At 38.4% G+C, this 21,547-nt stretch overlaps 1 protein-coding gene across 4 annotated transcripts in view; it reads right to left on the bottom strand.

Moving 5' to 3' along the window:
* The window catches only part of mllt10 (MLLT10 histone lysine methyltransferase DOT1L cofactor), a 64,730-nt gene extending 44,407 nt beyond the window's left edge, over positions 1 to 20,323 (bottom strand). For 2 of the 4 annotated variants that reach the window (XM_058376343.1, XM_058376344.1), the window contains exons 1-6: positions 19,859 to 20,323; positions 17,264 to 17,343; positions 12,586 to 12,640; positions 7,054 to 7,163; positions 4,054 to 4,157; positions 3,255 to 3,348 (exon numbers count right to left, since the gene is read on the bottom strand). In XM_058376343.1, the coding sequence (XP_058232326.1) occupies positions 3,255 to 3,348; positions 4,054 to 4,157; positions 7,054 to 7,163; positions 12,586 to 12,640; positions 17,264 to 17,343; positions 19,859 to 19,997 (582 nt within the window). In that variant the 5' untranslated portion in view covers positions 19,998 to 20,323. Of the gene's footprint in view, positions 1 to 3,254; positions 3,349 to 4,053; positions 4,158 to 7,053; positions 7,164 to 12,585; positions 12,641 to 12,770; positions 13,053 to 17,263; positions 17,344 to 19,858 lie in introns of those variants that run through there. The other 2 variants (XM_058376345.1, XM_058376346.1) reach the window with 2 other exon arrangements.
* Between the last annotated feature and the right edge of the window lie 1,224 nt (positions 20,324 to 21,547).

Raw genomic sequence — 21,547 nt, 5'->3', positions numbered from 1 at the left:
TACAGAAACCACTGGTATACCTGCTCTTTATGCAGTCAGCCAATAATGTGGCAGCAGCACAATGCATAAAAGCCTAAATGTAACTGGACAAGTGAAGATTAGAAAATAATCACCTGGATTTTCTTCAAATCTAGCTTGGGTACCCATATCCTTGTTCTTGGCTAGACAAGAGTGAACCTGATGAGATCTTGATCTGATGAGTTGCAGTACATTCTGCGATGCTTTTCTGCTCACCACGATTGTAAAGAGTGCTGAGGTCCTATAGACTACTATAGACTGTCAACACAGACCAGTCTGATCATTCTCCTGTGTCTCTCTCATCAACAAAGTCTGCAGACACTCTGCACACAGGATGTTTTCTTTTTTTATTTTTCGCACTGTGTAAACTCTAGAATCCGTGAAAATCCCAGGAGATCAGCAGTTTCTGAAATACGCAAATCAGCCCATCTGGCACCATAACCCACAGTCAGAGATGAAATTCTTTCCCTCCTATTCTGATGTCTGATATAAAAACTAACTGAAGCTCTTGACCTGTAGCTGTTTGACTTGATGTACTGTGCTGCTGCCGCATGATTGGCTGATTGGATAACTGCATGAATGTGCAGGTGATCCTATTAACATGGACCGTGAGAGTGCTTTAATGAATCTCCTGAAATGATCCTTAGCCAACAGCTACCAGTCTAGGGAAGTGAAGGCTAACACATGCTTCCCTCAGAGACATGTGAAGGCAGCCAACTGCTGCTCATGCTACATCACGGGGCAGGGCAACACACACAGAAGAAAGTTCTATCCACCCCCTGATTGGCTAGCAATGCTGTGATTGATAGGGGAGAAAGAATATGCCGTCCCTCCAGGAGAGCAGATACAATTTCTTTCTCTTGGACCACCCAGCCACATGAAAGCTGTGGCATCATTGTGATTCGAAGTCATAATCTCCAGAAAACAATATTATTGCACGATACTGACGATGAATTTTAAACAGGAATGTTTGGATATTAAATTTCTACATACAAAATACCCTTCAGTGAAATAAGACAATGAGACTTCGGCAGGCCCCGCTCTTTCGATATTTGTCAAAAATAAAAGAAATCTGTCCTCATGCTGCCTTTCGAACAATTCAGGAGCTCAAATGCTGCCAAAACATCAAATTTAGCTACTACTAGAGTGAAAAAAAAATCGATCATGGCACATAACGATTCTTAAAAATGGAAATGCTGCCAATATTCATTTCCTAGTGGATCGATTTATTCTAAGCAGCACACAAGGCCTACCGAACACACACCCTGGTCCACACACACTTACACACCCGACACAGCAGCCCCCCCCACCTCTCGCTCTCCTTGCTCCTGTTCTGAATGCTAGCACATTGAAGACGGCAGCTGCAGCAGAACAGAGCAGAGACGGTTGATGGGGACAACAGCGGGCATGCTGTGTGCAAATACCTCATCTTCAAGGCAAATGAGCACGGCAAACCAAAGGTTACCATCGAGCATCTATGCAAAAGCTGCCCCAGAACGAGACTAATGAAGAGTGCTACCAAAAAAGCACTTGATGGAATGACACACATTGTAGTGACATCTTCCACTTCAAAGTCAAGATGTCCAAGTAAACAGGAATCCAATGGTCATAAAGACAAGAACCATTAAATCTTTTTGCCGGTGAGTTTATGCAAGAAACCTATCGTGCTAGTAAGAAAAGTGCAAGGATTTTCTGTTTATTTTCAGATGATGTAACAGTAAGAAAACAGCGAGGCAAGAGTCCAGTGTGAGGGCTATCTAATAATATATATTAATTAAATACATTTATAAAGGAGCTTAAACAAACAAGCCAACCAAATAAAACCCACACTTATGGTCTATTGTCTATTCTAGACATCAGTAAATAACCAAGCTTAGCTGTAATGGAAATTTCCATCATCTCCTCAGAGCCATGTTAAATCTTCAGTCAAAGAAATCAGAATTTTAAATCCATGAATTTTAAATGGCGAAGCATTTCTAAAGACAAAGAAGCTCTTTTCCAGAATGGCTCCAGCAGAGACAACAGCTGCATCACAAATGATGTACTACACACTAAGCACTTAAAATGTCCACTCTACTGTGTAGTGTTTGATTTTTTAGAAGGGTAGAAACCGCCTCAAATGGAACACTAACAGGGTTTTACTAACCGGAAGCGTAAGCCGTTTCAATGGCCGATCGATTGCAGATGAGGTCAAACACATGTAATGCAACAGCACTGGCTTTAGCAGATTACACTGAGGTTTTAAAATGTTGATCCCACAGCATGAGCTCATTTAAATAACATTTGTAAAATGTCTTGATCTTGCGTGAGTGGTCATCTTGCAAACCTTTTCTCATCCAGTGTCAGTGCCTGGTAGCTCCACCCCTTCCTGCAAGCACTGAGTGCAAGAAGCGTCCAAAAATCCACAGGTTGTTTTAGGAAAAAGTATACTTCTTTTTGTTGGACTTTTCATTGTTCACACGCTACTCAAGCTATTTATACTAAAAAACAACAGTGCCCATAAGCATGTGACCTTGACAAAGCTGATACTTTCTAATGAGCTTTTGCTCCTAAATGGCATCTATTGTGGTATAAATGTGATCGGGTATGCCTTCGTGTGCAATGATCGATCACGTGCTTGGTGATATAGTGCTTTCGCTGTGAAGTTCTGCGACGTTCACTAAGCCATCTTGTGCACTACATGAGTGAATTACGCCATGACGTTCCTTTGCTTTGGAATTATGTCATATTGGGCATGGAAGCCAGTTGAATAGTTTCCACAGTATGTTGAGGCCAGAACAGTGTAAGGTAGCTACACTCTTAAAGTGTGGCTTAAAGTATGCCCTAATTTCTTCAATCCGTATCAAGTATCTCAATCTTAATCAAGTATCCAAAGAATCCTTCAGGAGCGCCGTCTTCTAAAAGTGCACTGACAATTGGCTATACAATATATCACTAGAATTACAGTGCAAAAATTGCTGTAATGGATGTTTTTCAACACCGTAACCACAAAATACTGTGAAACAGAGCTGAATAAGGAAAGGCGCCTTCTAAAGCAGCTTATTTTGGACATTTTTTAAGGCCACTTTACTGGTATCCCATAAACCAATTTACTACGCAAGACATTTACTTGGCAGACAGAACTGCCTCTCAGATACAGTACTGTGAAAATATACAAAGCTTAAGCAATTAGTAAATAAAAATTGGATATTGGCACACGCCTAAGGTTAGTAAGAATATCTGCCTTTGCTTCTTACCAGTTTGCTGTAATGGTACTTGCAGTAGCCACAGTATTTGACGTTGTCGGCGTCCGAGCCTTGCTCTTCACACAGCAGGCCAGCGAACTGAGCGCTGCAGAGAAAGGAAAAGGGGGCTGTTATTTCAGGAGTCCATCAAGTAAAATAAACCATACAAAGTTCAGAGAGCACAAAGAGAGACAACCCCAGGGAAACAGGTCGTATATTTTCCTCATATTCACATTTGTTTTTATGAGAATAAAATAAACTGGTGGCTCCAAATTTGCCTTCCTTCAACTTTTGCTGCGTTTAACTGAAACCACGTGGTGTCGATTCAGTATGGCTATTTACGGCATCAACAGAACAATTCGACATATAGACATAAAAGCTTGTTAATAGTGTAACATTATGATCTGTATTGAGGATAATAGTATGTATCAATCACAGCAGTTATCTTGTTAGATTTTTGCCAAGCGAGAAACACTAGTTTGCAAATCACAAAGGCTGAAAATTATATGAATCCAATGTTACAACTTCCCACTTCAGAGTTACATCAAACACAAGCAGTAGTTTTGATCATTATCATGGCACTTTTTTTCAGGTTTGCTCTACAATTAAATTGACTGGATAATATGTCACAATTTCAATATTACATCATCAGGCAACTCAGAGGAATATGAATAAGCAGTAAAGTGATGCTTATGCTGATAATAGTTAAGTAAAAGACGTACGCAGTACATTTTTTTTCTTAACTAAAGCAAAGAAACCTGTCCGTCAGAGTAGCTAAGCACACACACGCTAGAGCATCCCTGTGACTCACCATGTGACGTGAAATGCTTGACGGCAGCCGTGTTTGTTACAGGCCATGCAGGCTCCGGTGGCTGCTTTACTCTCACGGCCTTGCTCTTCACAAATGTAGCACGTCTGTAGAAACAAACAAAAAAAACAACAACACTCAATCAATGCTGAGACACATCCGAGAGCACAGTAGACATGCAACAGAACCACATTTTTTATATAGTACTGACATAATTTGCCATGGTTTACTATTTTATTATAATACTGTAGTACAAAAACAACTATATGAGTGAATTAATTGGATTGTTTATTAATTAACTTTTCTGTGGAATCACTTTGCAGTTAAACACAACATATACACACTAAATAGGACATTATAACACCTATCTTATACCTGATCATTCATGTAATCGACTGATTTCTACTCCTATAAGACAGGAACAGGAATTAGAGGCTAAATTGGGCGCGAGATCACCAGCTGAAGATTAGAAAAAGATTTTAAAGTCACACAAGGTTGTCTCCTGCTGCTGTAACTCAGCTTCTTCAACATGTTGTGCTCTCTGAGCTGCTTTTCTGGCACATTTGTAAAGCGAGTGAATATCTGCGTTTCCATATCCTTCCTTTCAGCTTGAACCAGGCTTCCTGTTAGCTTGGCCATTCTACTCTGACCTCACACTGCTGCCCACTGGAGATTTTTTGTTGTTGTTGTTGTTGTTTTTCCACACCATCCTGTGTAAACTCTACAGACTATTGTGTGTGTGTGTGAACATTACAACATTCCAGGAGATCAGTGATTTCTGCCACTAGCCTCCATGCCGCGGTCAGAGTTACTCAGATCACATTATTCCCCCGTTCTGCTGTTTAAAGCTAACGCTAAATGAAGCTCTTGACTTGTATGTGATGATTTTATGTACTGCATAAATGAGCAGGTGTGTAAAGGTGTTCCTTTTAAATGTACAATATAGTTTATAAAAAATACCTTTTTATACAAGATCGATGATCCGGGTAGAGCGAAAGCAGCCAATTTAATGTTATACAATTTAGAGCTGCTTGACTTGTGATATTACAATAATAATAGACATTTTATTTTTATAATTTGAAAAAACTTTTGAACTTGGAAGGAATGCCATGACGTTCACTGGGATTCTTAAACAGCACAACAGAAACGATTATTGAACGTTTAATACTTATACTGATCATTTGACGATAATGAATACTATTAATAAAAGCCCTGTTTGAATCGGACCTACACAAAGATGCCCGGATCTATTCAGTCATGGTCAGCACATAACTTTTACCAGATACACACCGTATTGAGTCATTGGAGTCAGATCACAAATACCGAGTGCTCCGATTCAAATTTGTTAATGCACACTGTAATTTCATGGCTGTGAAAAGCTGCTGATGTGGTATATACAGTGCAGCGGCAAGAGGCATTGCGTGTTTACTGTGACAGCATCGACAATTTAACAAGCCTCTCTAAAGCCCATCTTGCTGGCACGCCGATTATCAGGCGAATAATGACTACGCTGTTTTAAATTGGCTCGCAGTGAAGACTCAATTACCGAGAAAACTGAAAGCGTTTCATCACAGATTGAATATTTCAAGCATGAGATTAAACTTGCACTTGTAACACATCACACGCAGTGTCACATATTGCTGACTGCTTGTTTCATCACACTGCCTTGGCTGGAATTAGTTCTACCGTGAATCTCTCATATCGAGATGAGAAATATGATAAACGCACGGAATGATAATCGTTCCAAACTAATATCACGGTTTTCTGTTTTGGCTTACTTCAGAGAGCAATGGTGGGAGGGTTTCCTCATGAAGATAAAGGGGATATTTTTCCACCATTTAAATTCAAATGCATATTTTGAAAGAAATTACTTTTTGGGACTTGTGCTATTATTAATATAATAATCATTTGACCTCTCATAAACACATACAGAGCAGTTCTGAATTTCTAAACAAGTACAGCTTTTTTAACCCCGTTAAATAAATAACACACAGAGGTATATTTTCACTACATCTGGCGTAACATTATGACCACTTGCCTAATATTGTGTTGGTCCCCCCAAACCAGCTCTGGCCCGCCATGCACTGTGTATTCTGACACCTTTCTATCAGAACCAGCATTAACTTCTTCAGCAATTGGAGCAACAGTAGCTCGTCTGTTGGATCGGATCACACGAGCCAGCCTTCACTCCCCACGTGCATCTGACCCTGTTGCCACCACTGTACCCTCCTTGGACCACTTTTGACAGATACTGACCACTGCAAACCAGGAACACCCCACAGGAGCTGCAGTTTTGGAGATGCTCTGATCCAGTCGTCTAGCCATCACAATTAGGCCCTTGTCATACTTTCTCAAATCCTTACACTCGCCCCTTTTTCCTGCTTCTAACACATCAACATTGAGGACAAAATGTTTACATGCTGCCTAATATATCCCACCCACTAACAGGTGCCATGATGAGGAGATAGTCAGTGTTATTCACGTCACCTGTCAGTGCTCATAATGTTATGCCTGATCGGTGTATAATGAACAGTAATAATACACCTTTTTAAAATGCAGATGCATAATCTGTTTTAGTTTTGGCTTCATTAACAAGTAAAGCCTTGATACTGTACCACATCATCATCCATATCACATTTTAAAACGTGAAAACATTAAATGGAGTCTAAAACGTCTAAACCCTAACTTGGTGATGAAAACATCACTTTTTAATATGCTGAACTGTGTTCAGTGTGAGAACATTTGAAAAATGGCATGATACCTGCCCCAACACTAGTGTTCAGTGTTTTACTAAATCAAAGCCTGAGAAAATCAACGGTACTAGGCATAAAAAATATACTCAAATTATGTAGTTGAGAGCGGTTTGTTCTACTGTATTTAGCTAAGCAATGAAATTAGACAGCAAACTAAATTAAAAGTGGCATTAGTGCGCTCTCTCTCTCTCTCTGCCTTTAATAGTAACTGCCTTTAATAGTAAGAGTTCAAATGACGTTGTGAGCTCACCTTATTGTAGCGCTCATGAGGGACGGACTGTAAAACAATGGGCTCCATGGTGGAGACGTTGGCAAATTCCACCTCTGGGATGTAGAGTGCACAAACCACATGAGCCCAGCCTGAAAGAGAGCAGGGAAAACAACGTAACTGCTGTGCTATCAGCTCACTGTCCATACTAGGCAACAGGTTACAATATACAATACACAATTCCAATTACACAGCAAGAGTTGTGCTATATAAAGGTTCCTTTTCATAAAAATCCTGTTACATTATTGAGCCATTAAAATAATTGATTATACATTGAAACAATTATCTTTCAGGCTTTCTTTTCCTGTAATAACAGCATTAACGTAGTGTAGTCTTAATTATAATTATAAAGTCAGAGATGTCTTTTGGTTCAACATGGTTCAGAGCCACTGAAGGAGAAATACAGCAGCTCGCTATGCTCGGGATTAAATTAATACACCCACTAAGAACCAATTAATCGCAATACTATTAATAGTAATACTATTAATTCAAATTAATTACTAAATATTATTAATTCTGTACTGCCATAGTGTGCTTTAAAAATTAGTTTTCTTCAAATTATAACAACAAAAATACTTTTTTTTTTTTGTGATTTACATATGTGGGTAGAGAGGTCTAATCATAAAGCTCAGTGCTGGAAATTATTTCATTTTTCCCTCAATTTTTCCTCAAATTATTAAAAATTTATTTTCTTCATTCTTTTCATTAATCATAATCATCTATCATAATTAAAATAAAAAAACCAAAATAATTTTTAACACAAAAATAAAAAGCCTGGGAATTAAAAATTTAACAAAGGTATGAAATAAAAATGAATCCAGTTTAAACTGAAACATACATATTCACAAATATCACAAGTGAGCACGTTCTTGCCCGGATTTGATAATCTAGTATCTGAAATGTCCTAGTATTTTCTAAAGAAAAAGGGGAAACACAAATCTATTAACCTCCTTCAACCTGGCATGCACCATAATACTTAATTCTTTGTAACTGGAACCTGTTGTCCACAAAAGAAGTGGCTTCATGTTCAAAGATAATATCTGGTTCCTCCTAACCCCAAATAGGTAGAAGAAATCTAAAATGCAAGCTCAGGTCTTACGAGGTTAAATAATCTAGAAAAACAATTTTTTAAAAAGTTGAAATAAAGGGGAAACAAAACACCTTTGTTTCTACACAGAGAATTAAAAACACCTCACAATATACACGCAAAAAAAAAAAAAAAATCACTAAAACAACTGGCTGAAGTTTCCATAGAACATTCCAGAAACTACTTCCTTTCATTCCCACTAAATCAAATTCGTAGGCAACCGGGGTATCGTTGACCCTTTAGACCTACACTTTGGTCTTTCTGCTTGCTTCTGCATACCTCTGTGCTTTAGCTCGGCTTTAACTAACATATCACCACAAACCATCAGATAAAAAGGTTTACTCTACTTGTTGCCTATATAGACGGTGAGTGAAAACTTTTCTACACACAAAACTAAATTCAACAAGCCAGGTCACAGGATAAACCATACCGCTTGCTATAAATGTTGGTAATTTGGTGGTCAAAAGTTTCTCAAATTTCATGTAAAATTTCAATAACAAAAATCATCTAAGACACACTGACGCTCTAAAAAGGCATTCTTACGTAAACATAATCCACCCTTCATTTTACACGTACCTCCAACATGAAATACGCGCATGATAAATATTTATTAAGCTAATGATTTATACTTTTTAAGACTCAAAGCTGATCGCATGCACAGCCATAGCAGGTAAAAAAAAAAATCACAGTGAATTTTCCAGTTATTCAACAGCACAAACATCACAAGCATAGAAAACCACAAACACCACCTCCTCTCTTCTCACCAAACCACCAGAACATAAAACATACTTAATAACAGTACAGTGTGGTGTTTGAATAAGGCATGGGTTAGGTTTGCGTATCAAAATCCTCCTTCAGTTAAGTGTCAGGATGACCTCTTCTGCCCTGTTTGTCCAGTCGGGGGGAATAATAACGGGCGTAAACTTAAAAGTGAACCCGTGACCTGTCTTTGACCTCGGACAGGGAGGGGACACAGAGGTTTTGAAGTCCCTCCAAGAATCTTGCAGAAGCCTATAAAACAGGGCAATAAAAAACCCAAACACACCCCGAAGAACTTCTCACCCCGTCACATGCACCAGGCTGGTACGATTTCAGGGGCAGAGGAGAAAAACCATAGAAAACCAGTTTTTCGGGAAAACTGTGGGACATAAAAACAATGACGAGACTAAAACGATTAAGGGGTTTAAAAACTTTCATTAAAAGCCACGAACAAGAAAAACAAGACCAAACAAAACTTTAGTAGTGTTTTTAAGGCACTGTAGAAACCCAAGTGTCTCTAAACTGACACAAGTAGAAATTATACAGATTTATTTTCCACCGTATCCAGTGGAAGAGAAAACATAAACCACCCAGCCCTAGCAATTACTTATGCTGGTTCATGGATTTTTTTTTCCCAACTTCAAATTGATCCAAAAATGAAGTTTATGCTACAATCCCATTTCTTAGCTCTGATGTTACATGCATTACCGAGTTTAATATTTGTTAGAACACCGGTGTTAGCTTTAAGGATTAGGCTAATTCGGAGATTGCATTTATCAGTAGAGAAATCAGTAAAACTAATGCATTAGTGTTGGAGATTAAGATAATGGGCACAAAAACTGTTCAATCACTCACTAAAGAAAGAAAAAAAAAGTTTGGCAAGAGTGTAAAATTTCCATTTCCATTAAAACTCTTAGAAACTAACAGAGTCATAATAGTGAAAGTATCTGTGTGTCAATCACCTGCTAATTGCTAACTTGTTTATTTCTACTGTAGTGCTGATATTAAGTGTGTGGTGTGAAGAACCTTGCCCAGTGTGAAACGGCCTTAAAAAAAGAAAAGAAAAGAAAAGCCATGAGCCTGGGGGGTGAACTGATGTCTCCCTCATGGCTGTTTAACGGCTTTGCGCACACTGAAGGAGGCATGGTCGAGCAGCTGTGCGTCCACAGCGGTGTGTTTACAGTCTCAGCACTGGCCTTGCCGTGAACCCAGGCCATGAAGAAGAGAAGTGCACTAGAAGTGCACTCACAGCCCCGCTGTGACCCCTACAACACCGCCCCATCATAAAAAAACGAGGGGAGATAAACACACACTCGCCCCTCCCATTGTCACAAAGGAAAATAAGCAGGAGAAAACCGCAGTGTGGTGCGTATGGGAGTGCGGGCTTTTTTATTTAGTCACTAAAATGCTGGCCGATGGATTTCCCCAAATAAGAAAAATCAGTCTTATCATCTGATCCATAATGACTGTTGCTTAGGTTTATAGGAAGAGACTATCAACATAAGCATTTCTATCTGCATTTCAAGCCCATAACAAACAGCAACACTTATTAGTATTATCAAAACTTAAAGCATAATTTATCATACTTATTCATGCAACAAGATATATATTTACATTTTATAGAACGTTAAAAATCCACACAAAAGTCTCTAAATGAAAAATAAAGAGCTTTAAAATGCTAAATAGAAACACAATAAAACTAAAAATACATCAATAACTCAATGTTCAACAATTAGACAAGAGTCAGTCAGTAATGCCCAAAATTGTAATCTCGAATAAAATGTGATTCTTTGTTCAGCCCTAATATGAGCCATAATACGCATGAACTAATGCTTTATATTGGAAATGGTGGTTATAATTTTTTTTTTTTGACACAGCACTGGGGTGGTCCAGCAGACCAGACAATGAGGATGCAAACAGAATTCGGTTGAATGTGATGGTTAAAAATTGAAGCCTAATGCTCATGCTCTCTTTTCAGAATTAAACTTGAACCTAACTATAAGTTCTATTTTGATTTTGATTATAACAGCACAGGAACACGATCTTCACATTCCCGTTTCCAATTCTGCTATTTATTGGTCAGATTAAAGGGGGCTTATGAACTCTTTTATTCATTTTAGGGTTAAACTGTAGATTAGTTTGACTAGTAACTTGAACGCTGTCAGTCTAATTCAAAATCTCTATTTATAAAAAGCAGCATGCAAAATAAATAAATAAAAAAAAATTTTTTTTAATTTTTTTAATTAATTAATTAATAAATTCTCAGCCTAATGTGTTCGGTTGGAGGAATAAAAAATAAACAAAAAATAAAAAATATATATTATTGAATAGATTTAAAGAAATAAAATAGTAGAAATAAATTGTGACGACTTGTGTGTGTGTAAAATTATTTTACAGATAAAGCAAGTTTAAGAGAGTCTACAAAAATTAGGATAAATAACACATTTATATCAATAAACATATTATTGCCATGTCAATGCAGAGCTGTGATGTCCTGTTCAAACTGCTCCAAACTTAGCTGTATACTTCACACAAAGACAACAAGAAAAAAAAAAAAAAAAAAACCTGTCCTATTCACGAAAAAAAAATTTCTAGGACAAAATTTACTGAATGGTTCTGAGTGGGCAGATAGTTTGGCCTTCACGAATTTCTTTCTCTCAGATGACTTTCAATCTTTAAGAGACATTAAAAATCTCTCATACAAATTTTCTACTCAATGTGTTCAGGCTGTTGAAAATGAATTAGCACACAAATTAACTGTTAACTGAACAAAAGCACAAAACCATTTCCTTTAAAGTCATTCCTTTGGATCAATACATCCTTTAAAAAATAAATAAATAATAATAATAAATAAGTATATAACCAGCAGCAGAGTGCAACTAACAAAGCAGGAGGACATGATGAGAAAAATGGCTTTATACGATTATTTAAAAAAAAAAAAAAGTAAAAAAAATATAACACAAAAAAAACCCCTAAAACCAATACATTATTACAGGCAACATAATATATTGGAATCAACCCAATTCAGTTACTACTATCGGGATATACACCGATCAGCCATAACATTATGACTACTGACAGGTGAGGAGAATAACGCTGATTATCACCTCATCGTGGCACCTGTTAGTGGGTGGGATATATTAGGCAGCAAGTGAACATTTTGGTCTCAAAGTCGATGTGTTATAATTAAGAAAACGTATGTAAAGTAAGTGTTATGAGCAAGCGTAAGGATTTGAGGGAGTTTGACAAGGGCCAAATTGTGATGGCTAGACAACTGGATCAGAGCATCTCCAAAACTGCAGCTCTTGTGGGGTGTTCCCGGTCTGCAGTGGTCAGTATCTATCAAAATTGGAACAGTGGTGGACCGGTGACAGGGTCATGGGCGGCCAAGGCTTATTGATGCACGTGGGGAGCGAAGGCTGGCCCGTGTAATCGGATCCAACAGACGGGCTACTGTTGCTCAGATTGCTGAAGAAGTTAATGCTGCTTCTGATGGAAAGGTGTCAGAATACACAGTGCTGCATTTTGGCAGCAAAAGGGGGACCAACACAATATTAGGCAGGTGGTCATAATGTTATGCCTTGGTCGGTGTATTTTAAGAAGGAATTAAAAATATACTGAGAAATTTTAGGGGGGAAAAAAAAATGATGAAAATGAAGCAGCCTTACCTCCATTGTCGGTCCTTTTCAGAGCTCCGTCTTTGTGCGGACAAAGTTCACATCTCTGCAGAAGATGAGAAACATAAACTGTGAATGAGTGTAAAGCAGAAACCAAGCTTTTTTTTATTACATGGATAAACAATATACAAATACATTCTGAGGAGAACTGATGAGAGAAAAACCAGGAAACATACTGAAAAAATATTTGCAACAAAAACATGACCTAAAACTATTATATCTCATTTTCCTAAAGCAAAAGCAACGCTCCTTTTCAGTGCATCCCTCAAACATGATTCTTTATGAATTATGAATTGAGATTTTTGTCCTAGAACTGAAATGAGGATTCTCATTCACGAATTTTCGGAGGTGATAATCGGTCTTGACAAGAGCGCTCTTTGCTTAACGCAGCACTGGGGAGTTCTGAGTGAGGCGATGCGTGTGTAGTCATGCCGGTCAAAATTCATTCACGTCTTTCCAACATCGTTTCACTCTCTTTTCTTCTGTGCTTCAGCTGCATACATCAGGTGATATGTTGTGTCACGTCCATGGTTGTTAATCACAGTGAATAATGTGGAAGAGTGGTGCACTGCTTTAGGCAGCAAAGCAGGTTTTGTGAAGACAAATGGTGAGAATCAACATTGCTCCTGAATTGATCTGTACTGAGAAACAAATCAAAATCTAATTTAATAGCTCTGTGTGCAATTATTAGCAATTATTTCAAACGAACACAACGTTCATTAGAGCATAATTACATAAAGAGTTTATTAGAGTGCAATCACTATAAGAGCCACCCACAAAAGAAAAAGCTACCGAATGCCAGTTAAATAAAGAGAGATTTTAAAGAAGTGTCTAAAAGAAATCTGAAGAAAGATTTTAACAGGATTTTTAGTCATATTTTCTGAATGCAAAATACATAAAAAAGGGTTAAAGCAGATCTCAGACTTAAAGGCAGTGCAAAGGTTAACTGGAATACAGACTAATTGGAATCAATTAAATTTATCTTAATGAAATAAAAATTTATTTATACATATTCTAAAATAATAGGAAGGGGGGGCATCGCACTTACAAAAAAGCACTAGAGTAAAAGTTTCTCTTTTATTATATATAATGAATTAATAACTCATACACTATCAGCTCAGTGTGTGGGAAAAAAACAGCTTTTGCCTTGGTTCAAACTGGTTTGTGCTGGTCTGGTGCTTGTTTGGCTGGTTGATGAACAAAACCCTGCCAATAAAGCTGGTCTTGCTGGTTGATGGCTGAGAACCAATTTGCATTGCTCACATTTAAGCAGTTTTTCTAGCACGGATGGTTTCCCACTGCTTTTCTGAGGCTTTACAGTTCCATTAAAATACTTTATCTATTGGAGATTTTATGTAGAAAAAGATGGAAAAATTTAAGTAAAGGCAAATCATAAGAGAAAGTCGAGTAGAAATCTGGCAATCTGGCAACGCACAGAACGTCCTTCCCTACACTGTTATGAACAAACTCTGTATAACTTTTTTTAATCCAGTTAAAATTCTTTCATCAACAAGCATGTTTCTACCGAGTGTGGAGTTGAGAGAATGAAGAAAAAACATTTCTAATAATGTTCATCATAGTGAGCTAACATTCCTGATTGCTTTTCTGCAGATGTGTGCCAGGCAACAGTAAGAAAACCAAAATAAAATCATTTATTGTAACACTTAATAGTTAGCATCACCTATATATTCACTATTCCACAGTCCCAGGTTCACAAGCTTACCTTCTTGTAATTGGTGCAAAATGTCATGCCCTTTCCCCTTCAGTGTAATGTTTTTTTGTTTTCACCAAATAAATCGTATTCATTCGTTATGATCACTAAATCGATAAATCTCCTCTACAACCAAAAATCAAAACTGATAAACGCCGTCATAAGTTGAAGTAAGTATAAGTATTTACCTCCGCATAAAATTCCACAGCTCAAAGCTGCTTTCCATGTTACCTTCACTAACAGCTTAGATAATGAGTAGAAGGTAATTAAAGGAAGCACAGACACACACAAATGATACACATTGCCTTACAGGAACTGCATACATTTGGTGCGAATACATAAATTACCACAAAAATGTCAACATGATGATGCAACAAGTTTCCTGTTTCTGTGGCCTCTTTAAACTGCTGCTTAATTACATGCCCACTAAAGTGTGCAGTGCCGCCGAGCTCTTATAATCATTATGCGCATGTCTAACCTTTAACCAAGTATTTTACATACGGCTGAGGACAAAAGTTTACATACACCTAGGATAAAGACTCTCCAAGTCAATGCTTTACGACTCCACACATTTCATGTTGGTAGGAATTTCCTGTGTTGCAGTTCCTTTTAAAGGTTTTGCAAGTATGCCAATTATTTTTTGCTATACATTTAAAGACATCTGAATTCGAGAGGATAGATTTTATTTCCTGATATTTACATCTTGATGTGTTTTTCACACATTCATCCAATTGTTAGATGAGCAAAAGTACTAGAACAGCATATCCCTTGCTTGTGATAACTGCATCAAGTCTGCAACATCACCAGAATGATTAATTTCTTCTTTTGTGATGCTTTTTCAAACTTCTAGCACAGATTTTTTTGAAATCTCCCACTTTCCCACCCAATGAAGTCCTTCGTCGTTTTGGCAGTGTGTTTCGGATCATTATACTGTTGCATGAAGTTCCTTCTGATTAGACTGGATGCATTTCTCTGTAAATTCACAGACAGAATGATTTTGTAGACTTCTGAATTCATTCTGCTGCCTCCATCATGAGTTACATCATCAATAAAGATTAGTGAGTCTGGTTCAGGAGCAGCCATGCGAGCCCAAGCCATGACGCTACCTCAACAGTGCTTGACCGATGAGTTTGCATGTTTCGAATCATGAGCAGATCCTTTCTCCCTCCACATTTTGGCCTTTCCATCACTTTGGCAGAGGTTAATCTTAGCTCCAGAGCTTTTTGTGGCTCATCTCTGTATTTCTTTGTGAATTCCAATCTGGCTTTCTGATTTTTTACTGCGGATGAGTGGTTTGTATCTTGTGGTTTGGACTTCATATTTTTGCTTTCCAAGTCTTCTTCAAAAGGTGGATTATGATACTTTCACCCCTGACCTGTGGAGGTTGTTGGTGATGTCACTGACTGCTGTTTTGGGGGGGTGCTCTCTTAACAGTTCTCACAAAGTTTGTCATAAACTACTGTTGTTTTTCTTGGCCTATCTGGGTGTTAGGACACTTTCCAAATTGTTAGATTGGCCTAATAATTTTGCAATAACTCCCACTTTTTTCAAGTTCACAACAGCTGGCTTTTTCTCCCATAGACAGCTCCCTGGTCTTGTGTCTCATGTGGGTTTAACCTTTTCAACAATAAAGAGTCCTTACAGAAAAAAACCAAAACAAGAGTAGACTTTCAGAGCTGTATCTCAGTCACGTTTCTGGGAAATTTTAGTATTTGCTGGGACATTGTGATTGTCTTATAAAAATATTTTACACACAACAACAAAATGTCCAACTACCACGATTACCACCAGAGCACACATCACCTCAAATGTAAACGCACCAACCATAAGCAAAGACAGCAGCCAGACAACACGCTTAACAGACAAAGACAGGTTGGTGTAGAGTTTTTTCACTGATGTAAACACAACAGGCTTGATGGAGTCGTTGCGAGACTGTGTTCGAGTGACAGATGTGCGTTATTCAAGGTGCCAGGTGATAATGACTCTTTGTAGTGTTAATTAACAGATTAATACTTTTCCTGCTGAAAAAATTCAGCTTGGTTTGACCTGCCGTCTGCCAAAACACAGGACAAGTTAATGCAACACCATCGAAAGTTGTTTCAAGAAAAGAACACAACAGCAAAACACAATCTCAAACACATATTAATCAATGCAATCAAGCACAAAGGATGCTGCTATATACCAGCCTGTGTTTTGACAGCTGCATAGGCCAAGCTGGAGTGAGTATTGCAGGCTAGTTAGTCTAAAGAAAGGTTGTCCAGTTAATGATTGCTAACTGCCCGAATTAATAATGTTTATAAGATTTATGCTGTTAGAATTATCTGGGTGGTCCTGTTTTCTCTCAAGGCAGGAGGGCCAGTGCTTCTTGGTTTAAAAAAAAAAAAAAAAAACATCTTCCCCTAAAACTCTGCATAACGTTACACCGATCATCAACACTGAAGTTTTGTTCATGTTCATAGATTACAGTGAGTCACACTGTGTCCATCAGCAAGGCTGTGCGATATTACTGGAGAACTGGACACATCTTGAGGCCAACATTTATGGAAAGGATGAAAAATATCTTGGCTGATCATGGACTTTTGGAATAACTGGGACTTTGTGCACATTTGGGTTTTCAGCAAAATCTTCTTTTAAGCTGGAAATACTGTAAACATACAAGTGTAGGTAGGTAGGAGAGTTGGAAAGAGCACTTTGCAATAACTTCGATCCAGATAAGAATAATCACACTGCACTTGCTCATTTAACAAATCTTGGTTTTTTGACATGGTTTACAAAATGCAGCGTCATGAAAGAAACCTTTGTTTATCCCCAAAAGTGATCTAAATTTGAATAGTCTGACCTTCATTTTCCAAAGCCTGACCCAGTCAGTTATCAAGTCCAGACAGGGTTTTAGATTGGTCATTCATTTACACGAATTCATGCTGACTTAATGGATGCTTCCAAATACAGAAAACTCACCACTCGTGCCGCTCGCTCCTGAGATTCACATTTTCTGCAGAACCATGGACCAGTTGGGACTTGGACAATTCCATAACAAGCTGAAGAACAGAAAGAAACAGGATTAGTTAAGAGGACATGAAGGCAAATGAGCTGTTGATTTTATAAACAGCAAAATGAACAGACGGATATGTTATAAACAGATCAGAATGCTCATGACAGCAATGATATTTCGGCATAAACACTTTAAACTCAGCACTACATCAAGAGATACCAGTCACTGTACTGAGATTGCTTTATTGGTTCAATTTCAAAAGATTAAATGCGACAACGCTGGAGTGATGTGTAAATATGGTTTATGAGTGATTGACGGTGGAAAAGTGAGCAAGTGACAGCCCGCAAAATTTCACTACCTTCTAGTTTTTGAGACATCGATAACATTAAACCTTTGTTTTCCAGTCAAAGACAAATGAAGCTGATAATCATTTTTGATCAACACTGACAAACATAAAAGTCTTATATCAGCTGAGCTTCATACAAAAAGACATGCAGGCTACAAACAAATCTGGGAAATGTTTATACTCAGTTTAACCAGTGTAAAATAAGGAATCTAACTTAATATTAACCAAAAACAGTTCAAAACTTTATTCAAATATCTATTCTGTTACCATCTGATTTGATGTTGGTTCACACACCATAGCCTGCTATCAATTTCAACAAACCTAACCAATGTGACCGGTTCTTACAAATAATCACAAAAGGCGTTGGTTAAGAGATCACTGAATCTGAAACAATTCGACTATGCAACCTACACACTCTACCCTGTCAAACACAGCGGCTCCAAATGATCATGGTCATCTGTGAGCTCATATATGTGTAAGAGGGCAGAGTGCACATTCCTCCAAGCATTATTCTGCCCAGTGATGCAAAACAAACTGGCTTAAGGTGTGTATAAGGATTGTTGTATTGACTGACTGAGGACTGTCGAATGATAGGAGAGAGCTGGGTGCTAGGAAGGAATTTGGATATTACCAAATTAGGGCGAAAATGGCCAAAAAAAAAAAAAAACCACAACCCACATCAATAAGACATTCGGTTTGGGTTAGTTTTACATGAAGAGGTCACTGGAGTGTCCCATCCCTGGTCCCATGACCTCACACATTTTGGAAAGATTACATCGTATGCTGCCTTAAATTAAAAGGATGAACTCCAGGTGATATATATGCCATCTGAACTGACATGTTGGTAACAATTTCAGTATATCCACCAGGATAAGAGGCTCAGCACTGTCTCTTCAGTATTAAGACATGCACAAGAAATGCACGTTTTAATCAACCCAAGCCTAAAAACACAAAACAAGGGTGCCATTTAAAAGGACTTGTTAGAGAAGTGAAATTTCTGGGGCTTTAAGTTTTTGAGTTTCAAGACCTACCTGGACAAGGTGCCTACATATGATCACGTGCATTTTGTGTAAACAAAATGTACAACAAAAAGCTAGAAATAAAGTAATGATGAAACAACGTAGAAACTATGCATTTAGTCTATAATCATGATACTTTTAAGACCAGAGCAATCACTTTTATTCTACACGTTTGTAGCACGTGCACGCACGTGACCTTACAGGAAGTAAGGTAGTGTGAAGAGAATAAAACACTTTGATGTTAAAGTGCTGCACGGGGAGTGCTGGGAAGAGAGGAGTGTGAAAGAGTGAAGCTGCACTGCCTGCAAGCATGCTGTGATACACAGAGCCCAGAATAACTGACCTACTAACCCAACTACCGCTGCTTTATCGCATGGCTAAAGGATTAGAGATTTACGACTAAGAATTTTAAGATTAGCTCGTGGCTTAATTTACTGCGACAACACGGACGCCACACGATGTCACGTGGCATTTCCACTGATCTTGCTTATAACTGATTAAGAAATTATAAGATGTTACACATCCAGTTTCAGCAATACTGTATAATTTACTTTACCACAGCAGCCTAGTTAGATAACGATTTAGTGACAATAGGCTCAATGTTGATATTTTTTTGCATGATATTTACCCAGAACGCTCAATATCATTAACGACTATATTTAATTTGCAAGTCAACTAGAAAGCTCGCTAAATTAGTGCATCAACAGCAAGAGGCAACTACAGACTAGTGTGCCTAAATCCTGAAAATCATGAACAACTAGTTAGCTAGTTGCAGTTTACGTCGTTGTCACTGTTATAAATCATTCACTATTTTGTTACCAAAACATGTGGCAATCCCTAGACAACATGCATTTTTCCACACGCGTATTCGAACAAGTCCCGCCTACTCTGTTATGATTGGTTAGTGACGGTCTGTCCCCTACTCTATGATTGGTTAATATTCCGCAATCATAACTAGCTGAACATGTAACCAATACAAACGAGCCGGCGCGATTGGCCGGAATACGGGTAGAGGAAAAATACGCCGTGAAAGCAGGCGCCTAGATAGCTAGCAAATTAGCTTAGCATACGAATTAGCTTAGCAATCGCGTATCAAACACGACACAATCAAAACTTAAGGTCTGAACTGAAGTGACCTTCCTATTGTTGTTTTTTTACCATTTAAAACACAATTATTAAAAAACGATAATTTATACCTTGATGCACGGCGACATTACAACCGTGTCCGTCGCAGTAAACCAGCGGGTTTTCGGCCCAGCCTCTCTCATCAGAGCAAACGCAGCAACCTCCGATCATCTCCTTCATATTAGCGGCCAAGTAGTCGCTAAATACCATCTACCAACAGAAATAAAGTCCCCAAATCTTTATATCGAGTCCTCGTCACGAATATCCAATATCCATTTCGATGAAAAGTCCATATTTGATATCGTCTCCTTCACATTAGCGTCCGAAGGGGTCGCAGGATCCCGTCAAGAAAAAGGTGAAAAAAGACGACCGAAACGACTGTATCAAGTCTTTGTCCGTGTATCTAATTACACTTTCGAGGAAAAGTCATACTTGTTCGTGTTTACTATCTAAATTGCTATTTTTGTTTTGTTCAACACACAAACCCGAAGGCTCTCGGGAAGTAAAAGCGCTATGTGCGCATGCGCAGCTTGAGCAACGCTAGAGGAACTGATTGGTGGCAGGGGCAGCAGGCCTCGAAGTGCAGAAGAGGATCAACACATACTGAATCCTCATCCATAGTGAATCCTCACACATACTGAATCCTCATCCATAGTGAATCCTCATCCCTAGTGAATCCTCATCCATAGTGAATCCTCACACATACTGAATCCTCATCCCTAGTGAATCCTCATCCATACTGAATCCTCATCCCTACTGAATCCTCATCCCTAGTGAATCCTCATCCATACTGAATCCTCATCCATACTGAATCCTCACCCATACTGAATCCTCACCCATACTGATTCCTTACACATACTGAATCCTCATCCATACTGAATCCTCACCCATACTGAATCCTCACCCATACTGAATCCTCACCCATACTGAATCCTTATACATACTGAATCCTCATCCCTAGTGAATCCTCACACATACTGAATCCTCATCCATACTGAATCCTTATCCATAGTGAATCCTCACACATACTGAATCCTCATTCCTACTGAATCTTCACACATACTGAATCCTCACACATACTGAATCCTCCTCCATACTGAATCCTCATCCACACTGAATCCTCACACATCATCTTATACTTTATTTAATCACATTCTGAATCCTCAACCACACTGAATCCTCACACATACTGAATATGCTCAGCCAAACTGTATCCTCACACATCTTCTTATTCTTTATTTAAACACACTCTGAATCCTCACCCACACTGAATCCTCACACATACTGAATATCCATAGCCATACTGAATCCTCACACATACAGAATCCTCATCCAGACTGAATCCTCACATACTGAATCCTCACACATACTGAATCCTTACACATACGCAATCCTCATCCATACTGAATCCTCACACATACTGAATCCTTACACATACGCAATCCTCATCCATACTGAATCCTCACACATACTGAATCCTCTTCCATGCTGAAACCTTATCCAAACTGAATCCTCACACATACTGAATCCTCGTCCATAGTGAATCCTCACCCATACTGAATCCTCATCGATACTGAATCCTCACACATACTGAATCCTCATCGACACTGAATCCTCACACATACTGAATCCACATCCACACTGAATCCTCAAACATACTGAATATCCTCAGCCAAACTGTATTCTCACACATCTTATTCTTTACTTAAACACACTCTGAATCCTCACACACACTGAATATCCTCAGCCATACTGAATCC

The sequence above is a fragment of the Hemibagrus wyckioides genome, linkage group LG23, assembly GCF_019097595.1.
Source record: "Hemibagrus wyckioides isolate EC202008001 linkage group LG23, SWU_Hwy_1.0, whole genome shotgun sequence".
Lineage (NCBI taxonomy): Eukaryota > Metazoa > Chordata > Actinopteri > Siluriformes > Bagridae > Hemibagrus > Hemibagrus wyckioides.
The sequence above is the reverse complement of the archived record's forward strand: the minus strand, read 5'-3'. Positions and strand labels throughout refer to the sequence as shown.